Source organism: Temnothorax nylanderi, unplaced genomic scaffold (genome assembly GCF_030848795.1).
Source record: "Temnothorax nylanderi isolate EJ_2023f unplaced genomic scaffold, tnyl_v1.0 TNYL_tig0124_pilon, whole genome shotgun sequence".
In the NCBI taxonomy this organism is placed as follows: Eukaryota; Metazoa; Arthropoda; class Insecta; order Hymenoptera; family Formicidae; genus Temnothorax; species Temnothorax nylanderi.
The window spans coordinates 48956-74146 of record NW_027249186.1 but is presented as its reverse complement, the minus strand read 5'-3'; the positions used below and the strand labels follow the sequence as shown (position 1 = coordinate 74146).

Sequence of the window (25191 nt, the reverse complement as noted above, 5' to 3'; positions counted from 1 at the left end):
CAAGGGTTTCCAAGAACACTTAAATCCCACAGAATTACATATATAGATTTCTTTATTTTTTTTTATTATAAATATTTAAAAACGTCCATATGTGTACTCTTATGCGTGGACATTAAATATCTAATACTTGATCTATATCTCGAATTGACGTACACGAGACATAACGCGATAATCCTTTTGAATTTGCCTTTGCGTATGACGTCAATCAATCGAATGTTACAGATTATTACAAGTAAAATCGATCACGGCTGCCGCTCTGACTTGATCGAGTACTCTGGCATCGCAGAGAAAAGAAAAGAGGACAAATTTTATGTACATAAGGTTGGAAATACGCAATTATTGCTCTCGCATACGAAAATCTGGAAATACGCATACGTGAGAATGCAGCTTGAACGCAGATTTTGTTATGAAATCTTTGTTATACACCAAGATCGACGCAGGTTCGATCCTTGGAATGACATCGCGATCTTGAATTCATTTCTCGCAGAGATCAATCCGGATGTCACATGAATAATTTTCATATCTTTTTTTATATCTATATATAAATTAAGATAAAAGTCTTGTCTAGTATACGTTTAAAATTCTACAATTACATTTGAAATTGATTACATAAATCCTCAACTGCCCTAGCTTTACCGCATTTCCTTTCCGACCTCATTTTGTTTCTCTCTTGCGTATACATTACTCAAAAATATCAGGATATATTCATTCCTTTCTTAGATACCTCTCTAGTTTACCTAATCAGAACGTGGAAATTAACTTGTAACAAGTTCTTCCTATAAAGTCCAATACAATGAAACATATGTAAGCTTTTAATTTTGTCAAGCTACAGATACTTCCTGTAACTTTTGCTCTCTCTGTTACAAGCTAATAATAACATTCACTGCAATTCATCAGACAAACCCAAGGGGTAGCCAAAGGAACATTTGCTAATTTTTCGAGTAATGTAAGACATGTATTTTACATTCCTTCATAAAGGATATCATTATGATTACAGTATTGTTATTGCATGCAAGGATTAATTTCCTTTAAGATTAATTTGCGTATTATGTACAAGAATAGGAAGCGAACAGATTCATCAACGCACGATTTTTCAAGAAGAGTTGCTTAAGAGATAGTTCTATCCCTTCCTTAGTATAAATTGTGTAGGTCTCTATCGAGTGGTTCGATCAATCACGAATGGGTAAGAAGACGTACGCGCCGATCGCGCAAACAAAATGCATGCGGCCGACGTATGGTTACATATGTATCCTATGTATCTCACATGAGTTTGATGCTGTCACAGCAGCATTCGGGCGATATAGGCTGCCTTCCGATATTCACTGTCAGTACTGAAAATCTATATTTTTCTATATTTTACGACAGTTGCTGACAGTAAATATCGAAATGCAGCCTTAATCTCGTTAATGTTCTAAATCGATCGTCAATATTTTATGATTCAATCTTGGACTAATTGTGGATGTGTGTACGTGTTTGTAAAAATCCTTGAAGTACTTATATAAAATCCTGAAACACAGTCACGATCTATTCATGATCTCTCGTACGAAAATTGAGACACTACAAGTTGAAGTGATACGCTATAATAAACGAATATGTATAAAAAGAATCACGGTCAGATTTTTATAAAATTCTGACGAATCGATCGAAACACCGTTTCGCAAACATGGATATTTTTAATCGGTTTTGTGCGGTACTTTCACCTTCCGGGGGGAAAAAAAAGACATTTTAAAACACTCAGAGATACGCTTCGAAATTCCTAACCGTCTATGATTAAAATTACAGGGTACTGTAAACTACGTACACGCTCATACGTGTCAATTTCAATGAGGACGACACTCCACGAATAAATCCGATATTTCTAGACGTCTAAACATTTTTCACAAGATTTTTGATAAAAACATAATAATTTCGAATTATAGGGCGCGCGCGAGGTAGAGGCAACAGACATCTATGCACTGTGTGCTGCCATTATTTAAATTATTTAAACTTATTTGTTACTTAATTTAAATAAGAACTTCTCCATTTTCTCAGATGCTCCGGGGCAATCATCTATCAGGGATTCGCCCCGCCATCTTTCTTCGCCTCCTCATTCGTGGGGTTCATTTTTTCGTCCTTTTCGTTTTCTAAATAAGAGATTCAAATAATTATCACATTCTTTTTCCCTACCGTTAATTGCATAGATGTGATTTAATACCTTTTGGTTCCGCCTTTATATCATCTTCTTTCTTTACATCAGTATCCATGGCCTCCTGACCTTTTTCCAAACGAGGGCGCTTCCTAGATCCCTAGATTAACGTGAAAAAGAACAAGATAAGAATATCTATTTAAACATCCGTATTTTTCTAAATTTGTACTATTGTGCATCAAATATTATACTGTTATAATAAAGATCACATACCTTGTACGATCTATTGTCTCTTCGCCCACCTTCGCCTTCGTCTTCACTATCACTATATTCGTTTTCATGTTGCATTCTTTTATCTAGGTCGCGCTGAGGCAATCTATCATCCGGATTTGCCTTTTCTTCAGCTTCCGAATCTTCAATAACCGCTCCATCCTCTGGTATTGCCTGGACTTGTACGCCAGGGGCATGAGGTAGCATTCTTAAATTTTCGAACAGTCTCGTTCTACGAATAAACGCAATTATGGATTAGCTTACTTACAGGATGCACACAAAACTAAACTAAGTAATGTAAGAATGCTTACTTAATTTTGTCCAGATATTCAGGAGTGTTTTGATTCGCCATGTTTGATGGACTAATATGTAATTTGAAGTCTGGGCCAAAATATTCAAAATAATCATTATAAGGAAGCTCATTAGCGATCTCACATCCGAGAGCAACCGATGTTTCGTATGTCCAACATCTGGACACGTTCCTGATGGTGTAACCACCACCTCCAACCATCAAGAAAGGCAAATTATATTTTTTCACGAACTCTACGCATTTGCCGTGACCCCTCACGGTTAAATTAAAACATCCCAATCGATCGCCTGCATTGGTTAGGATTTATATTAAAAGCTCTCAAACATTTCATTGTAATATAATAGTTTCTTTTGACAGGTCTTACCTGTCAATGAATCAGCTCCGCATTGCAAAACAACAGCAGAAGGTTGAAACGTTTCCATCACTTTCGAGATAATAGGGACAAAAATCGACTCATAGCTCTCATCGTCCATACCATCTCTCAAAGGTATGTTGACCGCATAGTATTTTCCCTGTTAACAATAAGAATAAACCATGTAATTTAATGCTAATAGCATTACGAATAATAATTACTATGTTCTGACAAATTTTTTACCTTGCCCGCCCCGATATCACGAAGATCTCCAGTTCCAGGAAAATACTCGCCATACTTGTGGAACGAAACTGTCATTACTCTATCTGTCGTATAAAAAGCCTCCTCTACACCGTCGCCGTGATGAACATCAATATCGATGTACAAGACTCTCTGATGATACTTGAGCAATTCCAATATTCCAAGCACAATATCATTCACGTAGCAAAAGCCGGAGGCTTCACTTTTTTTTGCATGATGTAATCCGCCGCCCCAATTAATACAGATTTCAGAAGCTTGTTTATTAAGCTTTACAGCGGCGGCTACTGATCCGCCGGCTGATAATTGACAAAACTCATACAAACCGTCGAAAACAGGACAGTCTTCTCCTACATTAACTGAATGCAAAAGGAAAGAATAATAAATATTTTCGACTTCGTTATTATATGCAGCTTATTCAATTCCTCCATCAATATCTTACATCGTTGCATTTGCTTGTTGTACTCCGACATGTTATCTGGCCTTATAGATCTCAGAAATCTAATATACTCGTCGCTGTGAAATTTCGTCATCTCGTCTGCTGTGGCTTTATGAGGCCGCTAACCAGTAATAAAGTACAATTAGATTACAATAATCCACTATATTCAGCGACGTATTAAAATATAGCTTTTCGTAAGATTTAAAATCTCCAACGAGTACTCACGTATATCTCCATCTTCCTATAAAGACCATAGTTCAAAAGTAAATTGTGCGTCATCCTTATGCGATGTGGCTTCATAGGATGTCCTTGGCCGTAATAGTAATTTCCAATATCACCTGGACAAATTAAGAGGGCACGTGCGTAAATGAGCCAACGTGATATTCAAAAAAACGCGAAATATTTGGCTATCATCGAGTGACGCGGTCGGCTGACGAACTACGATGTGTCGGAGCACACCTGAGAATCTCTCGCGATAACCTATGCAAAAACTGTATCATCTTCCACGGCGTTCGCCGAAATACCGTTTTTAGGGGAAATTATCATCGACAAGGGTGAATTATATTCGAGAAATGACCTCTTGCAGTTCGCATTAGTCAATAATCTCCTAAAATCCTACTATATTTCTCATAACCTAACCTAACGCCGTCTGAAGTTCAAGCTGTCAGTTTCGGTTTTTTCGTGACAAAACATCGTCTCACGGTTGAGAAGAGTTACAGTTCTAAGCGCAGGGCGTATAATTATTGCCACATATGGCAACAAATATTTGAAAATTCGTGACTTGGAGAACGTCAAAGTCCCATTACATGTGATCCCCGTTCCTACATAAGATCTGTTGAGACATCGAATTCTTCGATTATCAGCCGCCGTCGTCAAGAATAGGTAGATTACAAAATGTGTTATTTGTAGTAAGAGAGATATTGATTCGATAACGTCAAAGGTGCTCAAGTATACGGTGGCTGTGCATATATATAGCAATGGCCGACGCTCTTGCTCTTGCCCAAGCTTGTCTACGATCGCACGTAACCGCGGCTGAGAATCTCTCGTCTTAACGTGACAAAAATCGTATTATCTACGTCGGGGAGCATGCGACGGACGATGTAACGCGGTAGAACGATCGTGCCTCGACGTATTTAACGTTGACGGGCCGCGGACGGGCCGATACGCCGCCGGATGCCGAGCTGGAGCATGCAAAATAGACGCGGTAAGCGCGAACGGCGCAAACACATTTCACAAGCCTCACAAGCTTCTCCCCCCCCCCCACGCGTGTGTGTGTGCGTGCGGCGTTTTTCGCGGGATCACAAAGTGCGGTGGTCTCCCCTCGATAACTTACTGTCGTAATAGTAGCAGACGCGTTTTCTGCTGTGCTGCTGCATGGACATTTTTACTGGATCCATTTCGATGAAATTGACAAAACGCTCGGCACGGAATTAAACGAGGACCGCGGAGTGTCGCTGCTCTCACCAACAGACACAGCGTCGCTAAAACGACCGCACGCGCAGGCGTCGAACACTCGTATTGCGGGTTACAAGCTTGTCGCGAAGATGACGCTGCGGCGCGCGATGGCTGGCCTCGATCATAAACATCGTGCTACTGAGATCGGAAATCTAGACGTAAAAAATTACGGAAATCAGATTGGACATAAGACGAATACCTTCCGGTAGAAAATATATTGTAGAAATGTCGCGATTGGATTGAAAAATCTTTTCTATAATTGAAGTCTTCTGTTTTTTTATTCTCTAATTTTAATTGCGCCAAATACATGATGCAGTATGTATTTGCGTTTTTTTTTTTTTTTTAATTAAAAGCACTCAAATGTCTATTTAAGGGGAGATATTCACAATTCAATCTTATATTTAAGATTTTCAATAATGATCTCGACATATACGGTTTTATTGGGTAGAATTTTACAATCAATTATAAAACTTGATTTAAAACTACCTTAAATATAAAATGGAATTTTAGATATCGTCTTTGGAGAATAAAAAAAAAACTAATTTACTATGTAAGACGGCATCGATTTTGACGCACCATAAAATTTCCATCATTGATAACAGATCACTATTTATGAAGCTGTTACTTTAAAATGATTTATTTCATTCGAAATGTACTAAATATTTATAGTTCACGTTAAATATAGATTTTTCAGTACTATTATCATTTCGGAACCTACTCATGGTGTATACATTGACTGGACAATGCCAGTGTGCCACACACACTTTATTTTTCTTTCTCTCCTTTTCCGCGAGTCAACGAATGTGGGCACTCGACACTAACATTCCATCGTACATTCGCGATCCTCGTAACACTAATTAAGAATCTATCTAGGACCCAGGATAAAACGGAGACAAACCGACATCTAATACATCAACTATGGAATTATTTAAAAACCTGATATAAGACAAGGATTTTTAATATTGTAAAATGTTACAAAAATATATTACAAAATTACAAATTACGTATTCCTACATCTACGAGTCTGTCACAGTTATTAATTTTTTGAATATACTGCCGAACTCTTCATAATAACATCTTCCATCGCGCATCTGATTTTAATGAACGCTCTTTTGAATTCCAAACCGCAACCTTTGGACAAACGGAAATCAACTAATATATTTCCGTCCATTTCTATAAAATTCACTTTGAAAACCAGAGACATTTTGCGTCGATCCATGGTCAATATCGTCACCTGCAAACATATAATAATGACTGCATCGCAAAGTTCACTACCAGTAGTGAAAATTTTTAGTGCATATGATATATGCTATAAATTTTCAATACTGATATATCACTTTATATCACCATGCTTTTTCATTTTCTATATTATATCGTGCGTCTTACCACGCCAGACTCATTAACGCGATAAGCGTATTTCTCTTTCTCGCAATATCTTATTAGCCTCCTTACAGTTTCCTCGCATTCTATTTTAACAAAGAATCTAGTCATTCGGCGAACTAATCTTTGAAAGGAGTTTTGCTGCAAGGAAAACATATAAAGTTGTAGAAATATTTTTTCGAGATAATTGTATGTTAATTCAAAATTTATTTAGCAAAAGATGTTATACCTGACTGGGTTGTGTAAACGCCTGTAATTGTGTACCTAATAAAAGATCTTCCACGTGAGCGGGTTGGGAAAATGAAAACGTTGGACGATTGCCTAAATTAAATTGAATCGCATCGTTCTCCATCCCGGGAAATTCGGGTTGCGACAAGCAGACATTTCTTAGATTTTCATCCTCTGCCTGATTCAAACGATTCCGTCCATCTACTTCATCACCTGTAAATCACAAATACTTCATATCTGTAAAATATAATACTTATGGAAATATAAGATTCTGCACAAAACACGGTTTCTATCACTTAGCCAACCATTACTATATCATTCTACGTAAAACTCAGCTAAAATTCGTACGCGTTACGTCGGAAGTATATGCCAATGCTCTCTGCTTTGGTAATCTAGCTTTATGATACTTAATTAAACTCATAGAGCTGTATTACCAAAGAAAAGGCAAGAGCTTTGATGATCACAAAACTCTACGCTGTGGGAAAGCTTCCTAATCCTAATTAACACTAATAAAGTACTCATGTAGAAAATAAAAAACAATAAGAATTTGTCGTATGCAGTATCCACTAAATTAGGTACCGAGTTCCCTTGAGTAATCTTATTAATACTCAGAGTCACTCAGTACCTGACTAAGTAAACACTATCTGGGCGCCTCCAATGTTAATCTTCCATGGATATTAAGAAAAAAAATAGAGGATACCTATGCTAGATATTAAACCTATGTTTTTAAAAATATCAGCCTAAAACGCTATTTTACCTTTGCCAAAACTTGTGACAAACCACCTGTGTTGCTTAATGTCCGACATTTTGTATCTTGCCAACGGCGACTCCATAAGAATCTTTCTTATTAACGATAATGACGAATTGTCCAGTTTTTTCCACGGTGTAAGAGACATATATTTCCCATCTTTCCACGCGACATATTCGGGACATGCTGCCAGAGGTTGGTCCCATGGCAGTTCTATATTTCAGACATGGACCAGTTAAAAACTAAGGAATGCAAGTCAGGCATTAGATGTTTCAATAAATTTCAAATCAAACGGCACATTGACGGCAATTTGTTTGCAGTTTTTAACTGGCAATCGCAAGTTCTAACTTGGAGTAAAATTAACAAATAGACTGCATACATTTACCAAAGATATTAAAGCAATAATTTATGTACGCGGTTTTATAAAGGGAGGGAGAACATTTACCTCCAGCCAACAAAGCCACGAGAATAATTCCACAAGACCATACATCCGCAGGTTCTGCATTATACGCCCTTACCAACACCTCCGGTGCGACATAAGGCAGAGTTCCGCATTTCTTCTCCAAAAGACGCTCTTTACCCTGCATACGGTATATCGTTGCTAAGCCAAAGTCACTTATCTTTAAATTATCATTGTTATCGAGAAGTAAATTCTCTGGCTTGAGATCTCTGTGCGCAACTCCGCGACTATGCAGATACTCTACTCCAGAAATCAATTGTCTAAAATATTTTTGCGCTCCCCACATCAGCATGCCGATATCAGGTTCTGTAAAGAGCTCGAAATGTAATTCTGCACCTTTTACTATCTCCCACATGTTTCTGTATCGTTCTATAAATTCCAGCGAAATCTTACCAATTCTATCAAATAATTCTCCGCCCGAAGCATATTCCAAAAATATATATTCCATGTTGGGTTCACTGCGTTTTCCAAAATACTGTATAATATTTGGATTCGACAACATACGATGAATAGCGGTTTCCTTTCGGACCGTTTGCCTCGCGTCCGGATGTTTCTCAACGTCAACCATTTTCATAGCAACGGCTTCGCCTGTAGATTTATTTACAACTAGTTTAACCCTGCGCAAACAGTATCAAATTATAATCAAAATTGAAGTAAAATGTACATTTTATTATTTTCCTTAATTAATATATTTTCCTAAATATAAAAGAAAACTTGTCTATGAAAAATCACACGTGGAAGTAGCGCGAAATCAATCAAAGCCTTGAATCAGTAACGAAGCGAGTCTCTCAACGTGCGTCCCGAACAATGGGAACAATGGATCTTGTGAGTCACGGGCGAATATCTGCCGAGGACGAATAATGCGGACGCGGGCGTGGATCGCCGCCAGGTTCAAACAAAGGAAAAGAAAGGAGGACGTACTCGCCGTAGGCACCCTCGCCCAGGGTGTGCCCCAGGAACCAGCCGTCCACGAACTCCGTCATTTCGGCATGCCTCCGTTCGGACGCGACGACGGAATACTCTCGACGCCTTATCGCGCGCTCTGCAAGCAATCGGGTATTTCAGCGTGTGAAACGACGACGTACCGTTCCCCGGCGATGAGGATCCCGGTGCTCCGGGCGTCGAGCGCGCCTCGGAACGAAAATATACTTACGCGCGAGTGTGTCGATCCGGCCGTAACGGCCGACAGGATTTTCAAGCACGTGGTTACGGCGGGTTACATGGAGAAGCCCGTCGCGCCACTCTCTCTCTCTCTCTCACTCTCTCCCTCTTTCTCCGTCGCTGTCTCTCTCTCAACGAAAGCCGGCACGCGCGAAAATTATCATCGGCGCCGCGAGCTAACGTGAAATTCACGATGATTATCCGCGCGACGATGGCGGGACGACGCGCGACACGTTTAACGCCGGGATCACGCGAGCCAGACGCGCCAGACCGCCGTTCGACGCATCTCCACGAAGGACCCACGAAAATTTACACGACCACGGACCACGCGAGAGAGAAAGCGAGGGGTAGGAGGAAGGAGAGAGAGGGAGCGATGAGAAAGAGGAGAGCGCAGGCGCGACGAGTTGCCTCAAGCCTTCTTTACAATCGGAGCAGTTAATCGACCGATTATTCTGTTGAAACTGACCAATCGCATTTGTCGTTGAGCAGATTGACCAATCATGGTTGGCACTTGATCGGCCGCCAGGTTCTCATGCGGATCAATGCGGATCGCGAGTCGCAGCCGCAGGCTGCACTCTCGTGCACTTCCGTGGGGAAAGTGCACTGGCAGTGGGCGACGACGGAAGTGGTGATTTTAGATGAACGCGAATCGCGAGACTTCTCGCGTCGAGGAGAGCGAAAGAGAATGACCAATCCGATGCCGTACCATCGTCGAACATCTTTCCCATTCGATAGCGACGATCGCGCCATTCGCTGGACGTGGAAGCGAGAGGAACGGCGGTCGGTGAGAGGGAGCTGTCGCAAGTCGCAACCTATTCCCTATTCTTCTCCCTCCAAGCTAAATCGCGAGGAACCCCAAACCCCCAAACGGCCCAAACCAAACCCCAAACTCGACGTCGCGGGAAAGGGAGGAAAGTAGGGGAAGGAGCCGTGCGAGAGGACTGGAGTCAAAAGAGAGAGACAGAGACCCTATGTAAAGAAAAAAAAAAGAGAGAGAGAAAGGGATCACTGACGACACTGGGTCCGTTCCGTTTCACGCATGATGCGCGCATTGTCTATAGTAAACGTTACGTATGCTATAGATAAATGCACGCATATGCGTGAAACGGAACGGACCCACTGACGTGCGAGTTGAAGCGGCGCCATCAACAACCCGGATAGCACAGATTCACTCACACATATGTAAAGCAAAGAAGGTGGAAGGTGCTGTACAGGGCCTCATTCTAAATAAAAGGAAATACTTTTTTCTAACATTTAGAATCGTCCCGTAGAGAGGAAGCGGTCCGGAAGGATCTACCACTCCCGTTCGCCGTCGGTCGCGCTTTTTCGTCTCGCGAGAGTGCGGGAGTGAGCGCGACGCGACAGGAGACAGGACAGGACAGGACAGGAGTCGTCGCCGTCGCCGTCGCCGTCGCCGTCGCCGTCGCCGTCGCCGCGATGCTCGCGGCAGCGTAGAGTGTAGAGACGGAGGACGGAGGGGGGAGAGGAGAGAGCGAGGGAAAGGGCGCACGCGCGAGAGCGAGCGAGCGAGCGAGAGAGGAGGATAGGCGGCCGGAGGGAAGTGAGGGAGAAAGAAGGAGAAAGTGAGTGAGCGAGGGAGAGGGAAGAGGGAGAGCGAGGCGAAAGATCCGCGGATGCGGCGGGGTGTCTGCACCCGTGCGTGAATCACGCTTCAGAAACGCTCTCACTCTCTCTCTCTCGCTCGCCGTCGTCGTCGTCCTCGAGTGCACCCCGTGCTCGTCGCGACATTGACCCGTGCGTGTCGTGTGTCGTGTGTCGCCGCCGGACGCCACCACCGACGGACAGCCAACGGAAGCAGAAGCCAGAAGCAGCAGGCAGCGAGCAGCGAGCAGCCACCCGGTTCGAGCGCGAGGGGAGAACGGCGGCGGCCAGCCAGCGGCGTCTCTCGGCCTCTCGGCGCCGATCGAGGAGAGCGACACCCACGAGGAGGCCACCGAGTCGTCCCCCCGATCCTCGCTCCGGACCTCCCGAGACCCCCGACGTCGCCATGACTCGTCCCGCGCGGGTTTCGCGACCGGTACCCGGTGTTCTGTGATGAAGGGTGTCCTCGCGGCGCGGTGAGAGGACTCTCCAACCTGCGGACCTGCGGACTCTCTTGCCTGCCGGGTGTGCCTTCCGAGGGATCCTCGCGGTTGCTGCTCCCGGGACGCGGCAGCGACGTCGTCGTCGACGGAGGGTGTCCCTTCCTCGAGGAGGTATCCGCGAGGTGTCGAGAGTGAAAGTCGCGAGAGAGAGAGCGACGAGGCGCGATAAGTATATATAGACGTGGACACACGCGTTGACGAGACGCGGGTACGATTAAAGGCGTAGAGACGCAGCAACGGAGGATAGACTGGCAACAAAGGACCAGAAGCGGATACAACATGTCAGATGAGGAAGACAAACCCCCCGCACCCCCTGTTCGATTGACATCAAACAGGTACGTCTTGTTATCTACTCGATACGATCGCTAATTAATCTATCAAAAGAGAATCGAATGCTGCAGAGCGATCTTGTTTTGATTTCTGGAGGAATTGTATACCACTGAACTTATGTATGTAGAATATTCATGTTTTATGTTTAAAGAAGAATTGCTGAGACAGCAGTCGATTTCACAGTACAGTTCATATTACATTTAGTATTTTATAACGTTCACAAGTAAAAATATAATTGAAGCGGAAATAATTGATGTCTATGTAATCCACAGTTGAGTAATAGCATAAGTTGCCATAACTTTTGTGTTTTCTATACATAAAAGTCTGTATTCTCTCCAAAAATAAAGAGGCATTAAGCTATGGGCTGCTAAAAATAATATCTCTCCGTGGCTTTCTGTTGTGGGAGACCATCATTAAAGATGTCTAGACGTAATCTCGGCGTTGCCCTAACAGATTTGAGAGACTGCATGCTGTCAGGACATCTAAATATATCTACATATAGTCAAACTTACTCCGTGATGCTTATGACAGCAAAAGTATCCTTAGCCCTTAATAATCATTTGTGTATGATATTTTATTAACTATTTTATACAATATTGAAAGGTCATGTATAATAATCTATAATCACATATAATAATGTGGTACATGGTTTGACAGAATAATGATATAATTAGATAATCATTGCTTCACGATTGCGATTGATCTGCTAATAACAATACTATTTGCATTTCCAGGGGGGAAGCACCTAATTTACCGGTGGATATGCGCCCACTGCCTAAGGAGCCGGATTCTGACGAGCGCAAGAAGAAGACCCTGAAGAGCAAGATGAAGGTGAAGGAGAACAAGGACAAACCCAACATCAGTTACCCCACGAACTTCGAGCACACCGTGCACGTCGGATTCGATGCCGTGACCGGTGAATTCACGGTAGGTTCTCCCGACTCGCGATTTGCACAGTCACTTCTCTACACCTATTATTCAAAGTGCACTCGCTTAATGCTTCGCTGTATCACGGTGCGGACTATCTATGGGAGAGACGATAGGGAAACATGAGTTTTATATCATCGTAGATTACTATTGGCACTTGTACTACATATCGTAATTCTATTTTCTCGTGTGAATATATATACATGGATCTTCCGTGCCTGATCAAAATGAAATATGAGACACTGATTCACATCGAATATTTCGAGAACGGTACTTTGGTAATTTGTCCGACGCTTCTTATACCTTATTATTTCCACATGACTAAACTAACAAGACACGTATTTCTTTCCAAGCTGCCATTGAAAGTAAGTAAATAAATATGAATTAGTTTGCCTGTACTTTATGTTGTACATACATTTACACCACGTGGTTCGACACTTTCTTTTCGTTGCGGTTTTTAAGATTTAAATGTTTATTTTCCAATTTTTGAGTATATCGAGTTTCATATTCGATATATAGTTGCTTTTGTAGATTGATATAAGCTTTAGTCGACGTTGCATACAACAATATTCATTTCTTTCTTACAGAATGATTTTCGACAGTGAATGGGAATTTATATAAACTTTGTAAATTCTGTTTACAAATTATGTTAACTTCAAAGTTGAAACACTGTGCATGTATTCAGATAGTAATTTTAGAAAATTAAATGATGACTTTTGATTAGATCTTTAAAATTTTATAGTCGTCTTTCACACACATATACACATTAAGAGAATTAATATCAAAGTTCAAAATATTCTTTCCAAGTTTTTTCTTATACAAGAATGACAAATTCAGAAAAGAGTTATGTCAAATATTTTTCACAAGTATTCTAAATTAATTTCTTGAATGATTAAACAAATGTCGATTTGATTGCATCGTGATTAAAATTTCTTAGTATCTGTCATATAAATAACATGACATAGAAATGTTTCTCAACTTTACTACACGTGATAGTTGCATGTTCGAAAATCAAATCTAGGATTAGCATATTAGATGCATTTTACATAAACTAGTTATACTTGTCAGACTCCATCTGCCAAATTGCCATCTGTGTTTCGTGGTAAACATGATAGTCGTTGTTTAACAGTACGTGTTTGCTTCTTAGGGTATGCCGGAGGCGTGGGCGAGATTACTTATGTCCAGCAATATTAGCAAGCAGGAACAGAAGAAAAATCCACAAGCTGTGTTGGATGTACTAAATTGGTATGACAGTAGCAGTAAGGAAGCAAAAGGCTCTAAGTACATGACTACAACTAAAATGGTTGGAGTTGTCGGTAAGTACTGATATCAATTCGCTCATACAGAGAAATAATTACGATATTCGCTGTATTAACGGTAATGCAACAATACTCCTTCAGCTCCAATCGAAAGGGCGAGTAGTCCGCGAAGTATGGGAATAAGTATCGGCACGGGGGTGGGAAATATTCGTGGCCAGGCGATGTCTCAGGCATCCGGCAGCTCTCATTCTCAGCATTCGTTAAGCAGGTGAGTCTTTTACTTTTACGCGTTGCGCTCGTCCCTCGGTCGCCTAAATATTTTCTGAGAAACGGCAACGTTACAGAGTGAGCAGCAGTAGCCCGAGTAGCACGCCGACGGACGCGTGTGCGACTAGCTCGGAGCAGGAAGACGAGCCACCGCCTCCGCCGATCTCCGCCCGACCGGAACGCACGAAATCGATCGTAAGTTTTTTTTTTTTCACGCGCGCTTGAACTAATCCTAGTCCGTGACATTTTACTAAATGGAACCTCACTTTCACCGTGCAGTACACAAAACCCATAGAAGAAGAACCACCGCCTCCCTTGACGACCACGCTGGGCTCGCCACAACGAAATGGCATGCAACAACAACAGCCCCAGTCGCAGTTAGATAGAAATAAGAATCAAGCAACGCCGACGTCAACAACGACCGATCAGACGCGACCGGCGCAAGGTGATAAAGCTAGAAAGAAGAAGATGTCGGACGATGAGATATTAGAGAAGCTTAGAACAATCGTGAGCGTGGGAGATCCTAATAGAAAATATACAAAAATGGAAAAGATAGGACAAGGGTAAGCGGCCAATAAACGACTTTTCATATAGAGCCGAATATAGATCTGTACTGATTAACGATCGTCTTGCAGTGCCTCGGGGACAGTGTATACAGCAATAGAAACGTCCACCGGCATGGAAGTTGCAATAAAACAAATGAATCTGTCGCAACAGCCAAAGAAAGAGCTTATAATAAACGAGATTTTGGTAATGCGGGAGAACAAGCATCCGAACGTTGTAAATTACTTGGATAGTTATTTAGTTGGGGAAGAACTCTGGGTAGTCATGGAATATTTGCCAGGCGGCAGTTTGACGGATGTTGTGACTGAGACTTGTATGGACGAAGGTCAAATTGCTGCGGTGTGCAGGGAAGTGCTGCAGGCGCTCGAGTTTCTTCACTGTAATCAAGTTATACATAGGGACATCAAGTCCGATAATATTCTATTGGGTCTTGACGGCGGGGTAAAATTGACGGATTTTGGCTTTTGCGCGCAAATCTCACCGGAACAGAGCAAACGAACGACGATGGTCGGCACACCGTATTGGATGGCGCCAGAAGTGGTAACGCGAAAGCAATACGGACCTAAGGTAGATACACATGTCGACTGTTATTCATAAAAATGAATTGAATACGGATTACACGATTAATCGTAACAACGTATCTCGGTGTTGCAGGTTGATATATGGTCGTTAGGAATAATGGCAATCGAGATGATCGAAGGGGAGCCACCGTATTTGAACGAAAATCCATTGAGAGCATTGTACTTGATTGCGACAAACGGCAAACCGGAAATTAAGGAGAAGGACAAGCTATCGGGTATATTCCAAGACTTCTTGGACCAATGTTTAGAGGTCGAGGTGGAGAAACGGTCCGCGGCTTCCGAGCTATTAAAGGTAAGAAGAATTATTATTAATATATAGAACGTGGAAATGCGTTCTTGGTATATGCACGTACTTCTCTCATTTCAATTTATTTAACTGGAAATGTGTGTTTAAATTGAATTTACAGCATCCCTTTCTGAAATTAGCCAGGCCACTAGCTTCGTTAACACCTTTGATAATGGCAGCGAAGGAAGCTGCCAAAGGTCATTAAGAAACAGTTGCGTTTAGATTTTAGATTCGTAAGGCGCGACTCCAAGAGTTCGGTTATGCGAAAAAAAGAAGGAAATAATGAATCACCCTCCCAAAACGGAAACGGCACAATAATTCAATAATATATAATAAATAATGAATATAAACGTATATATATATATATATATATATATATATATATATATATATATTAATGAATAAATATACATATATATATGTATGCATACATATGTGTATATCGTATGTGAATATTATATTAAATGCGACGTGTCGTATGTACATGTATACACATACGCATGCATATATCCATTACGTACGCATATAGATAGATAGATAGATAGATAGAACTTATTCGATACCGTGATGAAGTATCGAAGAAACGGTTGCAAAGTTTTTAAAAAAAGAAATGCTCGATTCTCGCACGTTGCGAGCGCGAACACAAAGTTAAATCAGAAAGAGCTATGAGCGATCTGACGGCAGAGGCCTTGTTTTCCTCGATAAAGTCCACAGTTACAATTGGGTGCAATGGACTCACAAAGTCTTAACTTAGTTTTTGAAGGAAATAGAAAAAGAAAGAGAAAATATGGAACGCGTATGTGCTTTACCGTATGTGCTGTTGCCTGTGACGTGCTCTTGCCGCAATTCGGATGGATTGTCATCGAGGAAACACAAGCAATTGTCAGTTATTTTCTAAAAATATAAAACTAGTATTACTAACTCTAAAGGAAAGAAGAAAATTCGAAGGAGTGGAGTTAGCAAAAAAAAACGCATATTATTTATAGCGAGAACCTTATTAGATAATACCACAAAGAAATGTGAGCAAGTATACATAGGACCTATTCTAATATATTATTATTGTTTAACGAGAGATCGTAGAGAGAAAGAAAGGGGATTGGTCTTCGTGTCGGACTTGTATTTTTCGACGGAAGTTACGATGAAGCAGAGCAATATGTTTTCAGTGTGTTTTGTCTGATTAGTGCGATAGATGTGTAAGCGGTAGTCTAATTTGTTTTAAACGTTTTTAAAAATCGCGTTTTTAAAAGTCGCTGAATATTTAATTCAGTTGATTCAATTTTCTTATAATAAGATATACTGTTTTAGCAAATTCCTTGTTTACAAATATTGCGATTTTTTATGTTAAATGTAAAGAAATTGGTTCACACGTGCTCTAGCCGATTGCGTAAGAAATGCATATCTCGTTTGAGGCCGCTAATTTAGAGCTTTACGACGAAGAGATGAGTATGTTCCCTCATTTGTATCGTTAAAATGAAAGATAGAGAAAGGAGGAAAGACACGTTAAGACATTGAACTAGACTTACTACTATGGTTTACTACTTAGTTGATAAGAACATCTTTCCGAGGACAACGCTTGTCCGCATCACGTGTGTTCTTCGCTGTAAGTCCAACGTAATTGTCTTCAACGTGTTTTGCAAAAAGGACGAGAAAAGAAAGAGTGGAAGATCAATGAAACTGTAAAACAAGGTTCAGACGTAGGAGCATTTTGTGTCACTATAAAGTGCCTGTCTTGTCGTTTAGAGACGTGAAGAAAAAAAAAGAAAACTCGCGCTAGATTTCTTATGAACCACTGTATAACGATACGTAATATTTCGTTTTAGCACCGTGAAGAGGAAGAAACAAATAATCGAATACGCATATAATGGAGTTTAGTTGACGTTTTGTGTAGAACGAATTGTGGTTCCGTATGTATGGTTGTATTTGCATCGAACATTATCGAGATACGTCTTTCCTAATATTGTATTATACGTCATCCAAGTGTCATCGTGTCATCGAGAAATGAATATATCGGAAGTATTTAGTTATTTTAGGCGATATCATGACTTGTAGATTTTCGTATCGTCTTCTTTTTTATTCTTTTCATTTTCGTACGTCGTATCCATTATTCGACCAGGATATCCACTGCGCGAAACTAAAAATGTTTGAAAAAAGTGAAAAGAGTGTCTCTATGATTAAAATGAGAGGTAAAAGGAACGAGCTAACGCAAGTTAATTAGCAGAATATTTAAATTTTTTGACGTTCTGTTGGTGTACGGAATATATAGATGTGACCCAAGAGTAATGGGAATGAATTTATTATAGCCCATTTACATACCTGATCGACAGTTACTTCAGATCTCCCTCAAAGTAGGCTCCTTGGGAACGGATACACCGTTCCCAGCGGTTCTGCCATTCCTAGAAGCAGTGCCGGAAATCCTGTAAATGTGTTCAGCGCGTGTGTCGCGGTCTTTTGGATCTGGTCGATAGTGACTCTTTAACAGACTTTTCACTTTGGGAAAGGCAGGAATCACATGGAGCCAGGTCAGGGCTATAGGGTGGATGTAGAAGGACAGATCGTGAAACAGTTTGACTTAGGTCATCTTTGATCATAAAATAGGCAACAGTTGTACATAAAGTGGATTTTCATCCTCTAAGAGACGCCACAAATATTTAGTTCATATCATGTATTTTGGGATTTGTATTTTCAATTCTTGTTTCTATTATATAATGATCTAATATAATCTATATTAGACCATTATATAATAGAAATAAATCTAATCTAATATATAATGATATCTATTATAATATAATCTATTATAAAGATATCTATTATAGATATCTCTTATAAAATATAATGATGAAAAATTTGTTTTGTGCGTTCCAAGACCTGCAAATTGGCTTGTATCAGCTTGTCCTTTCTATCTCAAATGTGAGAATTCAGAATGTTAGAATTGTATGAGAGAAAGCTATTCGCGAATGACGGAAAAAAGAGATACGTCGAGACTGAGAAAAGAAACATCTAGATAAATATTCGCGTTCTATTCCGGATAAATAATCCAAATCAACAATATACCGAATTTCGACGTTATTCTTTTTCCCTTCTTTCGAGAGTGGCACGTACTCCCAGACTTCCGGTCTTCGCGCGGTGGATGGGTAGCTCGGTCGATGAGATTTTTCGTTATACATATATGTATAGGACTCATATATAAATTAATATTAACTCAAACCTTGTGAGAATATAAATATGATAGTTATATAAATCGAGAAATTAACGATACACTTATATTGCGTACGAAACAAGAAGAAGAAAAGAAGAAAACCCGTATATTATTTGATAACGAGCAATCGTATAATAAGGCATATTCAATATTCGACGAGTTTTTATTGTTTTCTTCTCCTTTTTTTTTGTAGTATCATCTTTTGAAAGAAGCCTGATTAGATTTTTATAATGTACTTGACTGTACTTGATCGAGATAGGGAGAAGAAGCAGCTCAGTTTGTATCAACGCTTACGACCGAATTTAAGGCTGGTATACTGAAGGAACTTAATGCAGTGTAACTTTAAAAGAATCAGGGACTACGTAATAGAAATAGAGTATACAAATTAAATTCGTGCTTGTTGAAGTATTTCGTGAACGTATATTGCAAACGCTCGGCATTAATCTCCGCTTCGGCATCCGTCTCTAAAATCGGTCGAACTGTGACAAGTTAAGAGACAAAATAACGTGCGCACGTCTTAGTATTAACGAGAAGAAAAGTATGAGTGTGTAAAAAAAAAAAAGATAGGTGCGATCCAGGGTTAAAGTTGACGATCAGAAACACTAAAGACGCGGGGTCCTGCATTTTCACAAATATCTCGGAGCGATAGAGAGCTTTGTCTTTCTGTTTTTTTTCGCGGCAGTTATTTTAACAGTAGCACAGCTATTAGCAACTATTTAGCAGCTTTTTTCACTTGCGAATCGGGTCGCGCGAGATGCAAAACTGCCTGCATAAAAAAAATTATTACCCGATTGAAGCGCATCTTAGCACGTAGACGCGTTCGCTGATAACGGTACCGGATGAACCTTTTATCGTGTGAACAAAAGTACAAAAATTGTACCAGACATGCCTTATCGTAATAATAATAATAAGTGATGCACCACGAAAGTACTCATTATTTTTGACATTGACAAACGAATCGCAAAACGTATAGAAAAATGTACGAGAGCTCTGGAAAAAAAATACGGGCAGGCGAATTTTTTAACGCAACGAGAAAAATGCGGGCAACTTTGCATCCATTTGTGCATCCATAACTTGATGATCGTTCCAATTGCATTTAATTATCCGCTACGTGCGCTACGTGTATTTTATCGTCATTTTAGGTTCTTAAAAATAGGTTCCTAACACGCGAATCTTGTTAAATGTGTGTATGTATGTTTTTGCTGTAGCATTTTATGATGTTTTTGAAAATGCTTTGTGATCTCCGAGTGAAAGAAAGAAGTAGGCCTATAGTAACAAAGTCGCTATTTTACTGCAGAGATTGAAAAAAAGAAAATCTTCGATTTTGATCCTTCCTCGACGGAGGAAGGTTCATCCGACTTTAACTTTTGTAAGAAAAAAAAAGCATTTATCGCTATCGGAAACCATTCGACAGAAATCTGGTCTCTCAGGAAGAATATGTGAAATTTTTATGACGATGAAAATTTCAAGGCGAGGGAATGCAAAAAAACAGAAAAGGAGTAATGAATTGTAAAAATAATGCCTAGAATTTTGCGTATATATTGTATTATAACACCTTTCAGTTTGTTTTGAAACGTTACAATATAAGGAAACATTTTATAACAAACATGTTCTCTCTTTTCATATAAAATATCCTTCCCTGCTTAACATTAAGAGGAATGAGAAATGATGACTACCACATTTTATTCCTCATTTAATATAATTTAAGTTAGAATAGGTGGTATTTACACATTATGGCGTTTGTTGAAAAAATAATATCTCTTGGTTAGACATTTCTATATCATCTGTCGAGTATCGCGCTTTCTCACACCATGTGGCATACGTACATCCTATGTGGGTGTTACACTTTGTCCGTTGATACGGATATGTACCTGTACATTTGTAATATCGAAAATAGTACACAATGAGATTCAAGAGAACTGATAGCATAGAGTTGGCTTCTCGTCGCAAGTGAAAAGTCGGTCGGAAACGCTTTGTATTCACATCAACAGTAGATTTCTTTAACTTGCGTAGAAGCTTTAAGGTAGAAAGGAGCATTCGTGAATATATTATGAAAATCACATACAATTAGCATTATCATCCAATCGAATGTAGTAAATGATGTAAAAACGTTTGTTGATAGCACATCGTCAGAAGTGATAAAACACATTAAATATTCCCTATAATAGTAACAAACTCACTTTACAGCCTATTTGATATCTTGACGATAATTATTACTTTATCTCTCTTTATAACGTATAAAGAAATCAGAGGTATTTTAATATTTATAGCACGAGATATAGCCTTGGTCAAAATTATTAGACACCCTTGTAATCATTATGCTGTACTGAATCTAATACCGACAAAGGCTTCTATTGTTTAAAAGTTGTTTACTAGAGTGTGTTGTTTCATGATTATGAACGTGTGTATACGTTTATTTTTTATTTCTTTCAAAAATGAATGTTATTTTAATAGGGTGCCTAGTAATTTTGGCCAAAGTAATTCCTCTTTCGTGAGTCTCGTTATATAAATATTAGGTATTTAGAATGTAATAAGCGCGCGAGCTGGTTTTACGTAGACTTCTTCTCCTCTCCCGCCGCATGGAAGCTTATGGAGGCAGAATTGATGCAGAAGCGCTTCCTCGTAGGCTTCGGCCCGTCGTTGAATACGTGCCCCAGGTGCGCGTCGCACTTCGAACAGGTCACTTCGGTCCGCACCATATCTGGGTTTGCGATCAGCAGTAGTAGATTGCCACCGACTAGTTGGCGTCATTTAATTCGACGCGACGTGCGATTTTCAATGGTGTTGTTTTTTTTTTTCAGTGATGAGAGTGAAGAGTGGTTCAGTGGTGGTAGTAGAGCCAGGGATTGATCAAGGAAGGCGAAAGGAGAAAGAACAATAGAGTGTGATTAGACGCAGACCGACACCCTTTTCTCACGAATATACAATTTTCAAGAGGTAACAGAAGCGATCTAAAAGATCTTGGAAGAGAAAAACTAAAGATTGATCAGATCGTGAGGAAACAGCTACTTAACATCCCATATGATACTAAAAGAATAATGATAGAGAAATGCGTACATATATGAAACGATTTTGTTCAATATATACATTATTACATCTGATTTTTGCCCATTAGTCATCACTAATTATATGCTTCCAATTCAATTGTACGCTTACTTGGCAATATTGAAAGTTACGCAATCACATACTTTATACATTGCATTTGTAACTATAATTTATTTTTTCAAATGCATATCGCATTTTTATTTTTATCATTTTATTTACGTTATTATATAGAAATATTGTAAGTAATTTACACTTTTAGCTGTGAGTATTGAAACACACTTGCAAGTGATTAAATATTATCTCAATTGTGGCGTAATTATAACGACAATGTAAAAGCAAAGGAATTTTATTTGCATCGAAGAGATATGCTTGTAAAAAATGATATCTATATGCGTTAAGGGTTTGCAACTAAAAAGAAGGCATTATTCGATTGCTCTTAGCTAAAAATGAACGTTACGTTTATCGCGAGCAATTATCAGTAACTTTATACTCATAAAGCACCAAACGATGCAGCAGATATCTTTGTCTATCCTTTGGTCATATTTCCAATGTTTCATAATGTACGGCTAACATATTAGTTTAATACAAAAATTGATGTAAGTCTAACACAATCACACTCTAAGCAAGTGCATGCAGGAACTGAGGAGAACAGGAAATTTCGTCTAATGTACATAACATTATATTTACAATGAAAGAAGATAGACGAATGCTGTATATAGGTTCTGTTTTTCTTATAAAAAAAATTCTCTTTTAAATAAGTATCTATGTAGGAAGATTCTACATTCGTAAATATGTGAAACAAGCACAAGGACCGAGTGAAAATGTAAATATAATTATGATCTTTGCTACGAATAATTTAATGAAAAATTCAATCTTATGAGAAACTGAACATAAATAGATTTCTACTTCGGACAGGTATAGAAGAGTGAAATGTGACCAGGATAGGTTCAGTAATATTATGTAAGTGTATAATTATGATACACGTTGCGATTGTGATCTTGTAAATAGTGAGCGGGTGCAACGCTGGAAATGGAGACTCACTCACAAGATACGGTGACTAAATATTATCTCAATTGGCGTAATTATAACGACAATGTGTAAAAGCAAAGGAATTTTATTAGCATTGAAGAGATATGCTTGTAAAAAGTGATATCTATACGCTCTAAGGGTTTGCAACTAAAAAGAAGGCATTATTTGAGACAAAAATAAATGTTACGTTTATCGAGCAATTATGAGTGACTTTATACTCAAAGTGCTCAACGATATACAGCAGTTACATCCAAGACCTGTTCTAAGTGGTTTTAATGTACCCGCGCACTATTGTGCGACGTTTAACGTTAAGATGAACACGAGGCGTGAACCAGAAGAGTGCGGCTTCTAACTAATTGTAAGAACGCGAGCAGAATTACGAGAGATACGCTAACGAGGTGGCGATCGCTTACCACTAGAGGTGTCTTTGGTCAGTTTGATGCGTCCCTGATCCAGAACCTCGTTGAACGCAGGCCAGCCGCAACCGCTGTCGTACTTGGTGTCCGAGGAGAACAATTCCTGATCGCAGACGATGCAGGTGTACGTTCCCTTCTCGTAGAACTTGTTGTAGCAACCGGTAAACGGCCTGCGGCCAAATAAAGCGTACGAATGAGTCAGAGGAGGGTGAACCGGGCGGACACGCTAGGGGCGGAAAGGTGGAAAGAGGGAAGACACGAACCGTGACACACATATAGCTTATTTTTAAACTTGCTGGCCGTGAGGCCAGCTCGCGCGCGGGCAACGCACAAAGCCAGGCCGCTCTTGAAAAAGTTATTTCGAGTGTTCCTCGTCTAAGATTAAACGCGCGTGAAACGGGACTTTGCGCTCTCATCTTTAATTCATTACGGCCGCGGTAAACTGTGTCACGTTGCGATCTTACGTTGCGAAAATGCGCAACATGAGAGATAAGGCTTATTTAACCGTTAATATTACACTACTACATTTCACACGCATGAAAGCGTGAAATCATATCGGATAAAGATACACGTATCGGTACATATATTATTCTTATGTATATTTCAGTAAACATATTCGCTCGGGATTTACGCTGAGCACAATACCAATCTCCGAATGCCAAGTGACGAGAACCGAGAATCGAGAACCCTCCGGCGGATTGCGTAAATATAGAGCAGACGGGGAATAACATCCGCTCGTGTCATCAATATAATTAGCACAATTCGACCGTGCCCGTCGCGTTATCGCCGTTGCGCAATCTCCACGTTGCGCTTTGATCGCTTGTTACAGAATCAGCTGGTCGCCGCGGGGCAAGACCGAGCGCGATAACGGGGGGGGGGGGGAGGAGAGGGGACAGTTTGCGGTTAGTAAATGGAAGTGGTGCTCCGCTTTGCGAGAAATTTCCTCGAGGAACACACGTTCCTCGGAACGAGGCGAACTGAACCAGACCCGGCGCGGCGGCGATCTCGCTCCAGATCATCGTCCCGGTGGCCAAGACAAACCGTTCGACCCCCCCACGTCGTCGTCGACGTCGTCCTCGTCGCCGCGAGCGAGCACGTGGGGTGCGCTCTCGAGGAACGCCCGCGCCGGGGTCGGTAGTCGGTATCGCGACTCGAGTTTCGCGCCGTCCCCCTGGATGTAGCCCTCACCTCTCGGTGCCCTTCTCCTGCGTCACATGCCACTGCAGCGACGTCAGGCGCTTCCGCGCCTCCTCCTTGTCGACCGCCGTCGTCATCCTCCTGATCGCGCCGAGCGTGTGCCGCAGAATCTTGATAAGCCGCAGGATACGACGCGAGACGTGAACTTCACGCGCGGACGATTTCACGCGCTCCCGTCGGGTCGGAACGTTCTTAACGTTCTGGACAGTGGACAGGCTCGCCGGGGGTCGCCGGGGACGCGCGCACGCTTATCGGCCAACTTCGCCGCACTGAACCGGACCGGACTGAACCGCGCTGCGGCAAGCGCTGTGAGCCGCGCGGACGCCGCGGATCGCGGAGCGGAGCGCGGCGACTCGATTGGCGCTCCAGTCACGTTCCAGGGTCCAATATAGATCAAGTACGAAGAATCCGCGGCCGCGGATGGTAGCTTATTCATGAACGAAAATAGGGAAGGTATTACGCGAGAAATTAACCTAACCGATTAATTTAATCAGAATTTGGCTTGAAAAATAATGCCAATCTGGTTCTTTCTGGTATTCATGTATAGCTTAATTGATTCGATATTTAAGATCGTCCTCAGAGGACATGAGTGACATGACTTCTTAAAACTTTTCATCAAAACGTCTCATAAAATTGTTACGTCTCTTTAAGACGTAGCTTTTGGTAAATATGCCTTAAAAAAAAGACATCTTTTGGTAAAAATTTAAAGACGTCTTAAAAAAGACTGGTCTTACTAATGAAATGATGTTATATAATATCTCGAGATCGTATTTAATATAATCTTAAATGTAATATATCGCAAC

At 40.6% G+C, this 25191-nt stretch overlaps 4 protein-coding genes across 9 annotated transcripts; 1 reads left to right on the top strand and 3 right to left on the bottom strand.

Annotated features, from left to right (window-relative positions):
* Positions 1 to 34: 34 nt before the first annotated feature.
* Hdac1 (histone deacetylase 1) lies at positions 35 to 5269 on the bottom strand. The gene is made up of 9 exons (XM_071713495.1): positions 5088 to 5269; positions 3980 to 4092; positions 3758 to 3875; positions 3301 to 3674; positions 3070 to 3217; positions 2707 to 2992; positions 2399 to 2627; positions 2195 to 2285; positions 35 to 2123 (listed from the first exon to the last, which is right to left on the bottom strand). Exons 1-9 carry the CDS (start codon positions 5149 to 5151, stop codon positions 2053 to 2055), a joined length of 1494 nt encoding a protein of 497 aa, XP_071569596.1. The 5' UTR covers positions 5152 to 5269; the 3' UTR covers positions 35 to 2052.
* Positions 5270 to 6149: 880 nt separating this feature from the next.
* Positions 6150 to 9534, bottom strand: LOC139776662 (serine/threonine-protein kinase grp). 2 transcript variants are annotated; one of them, XM_071713496.1, is made up of 8 exons: positions 9179 to 9534; positions 8947 to 9067; positions 8419 to 8642; positions 8011 to 8331; positions 7575 to 7778; positions 6819 to 7030; positions 6596 to 6730; positions 6150 to 6443 (listed from the first exon to the last, which is right to left on the bottom strand). In XM_071713496.1, the coding sequence occupies exons 2-8, from the start codon at positions 9006 to 9008 to the stop codon at positions 6246 to 6248; spliced, it is 1356 nt and encodes a 451-aa protein (XP_071569597.1). In that variant the 5' UTR covers positions 9009 to 9067; positions 9179 to 9534; the 3' UTR covers positions 6150 to 6245. The 2 variants fall into 2 exon arrangements, with proteins under 2 accessions (XP_071569597.1, XP_071569598.1); XM_071713497.1 differs by lacking the exon at positions 9179 to 9534 and having other exon boundaries at positions 8419 to 8613.
* Positions 9535 to 10303: 769 nt separating this feature from the next.
* Pak (serine/threonine-protein kinase PAK 3-like protein) lies at positions 10304 to 20307 on the top strand. Of its 4 annotated transcripts, none has more exons than XM_071713413.1 (10): positions 10304 to 10389; positions 10458 to 11626; positions 12356 to 12548; positions 13696 to 13864; positions 13949 to 14075; positions 14152 to 14269; positions 14354 to 14637; positions 14710 to 15205; positions 15293 to 15511; positions 15627 to 20307. In XM_071713413.1, exons 2-10 carry the CDS (start codon positions 11571 to 11573, stop codon positions 15708 to 15710), a joined length of 1746 nt encoding a protein of 581 aa, XP_071569514.1. In that variant the 5' UTR covers positions 10304 to 10389; positions 10458 to 11570; the 3' UTR covers positions 15711 to 20307. The 4 variants fall into 4 exon arrangements, with proteins under 4 accessions (XP_071569514.1, XP_071569518.1, XP_071569515.1 ...); XM_071713414.1 differs by having other exon boundaries at positions 10315 to 10368; positions 10445 to 11626; XM_071713415.1 differs by having other exon boundaries at positions 10354 to 10368.
* On the bottom strand, positions 20221 to 24709 carry Selr (methionine sulfoxide reductase SelR). 2 transcript variants are annotated; one of them, XM_071713418.1, is made up of 3 exons: positions 24380 to 24709; positions 23189 to 23361; positions 20221 to 21438 (listed from the first exon to the last, which is right to left on the bottom strand). In XM_071713418.1, exons 1-3 carry the CDS (start codon positions 24463 to 24465, stop codon positions 21251 to 21253), a joined length of 447 nt encoding a protein of 148 aa, XP_071569519.1. In that variant the 5' UTR covers positions 24466 to 24709; the 3' UTR covers positions 20221 to 21250. The 2 variants fall into 2 exon arrangements, with proteins under 2 accessions (XP_071569519.1, XP_071569520.1); XM_071713419.1 differs by having other exon boundaries at positions 20221 to 21402; positions 24380 to 24704.
* Between the last annotated feature and the right edge of the window lie 482 nt (positions 24710 to 25191).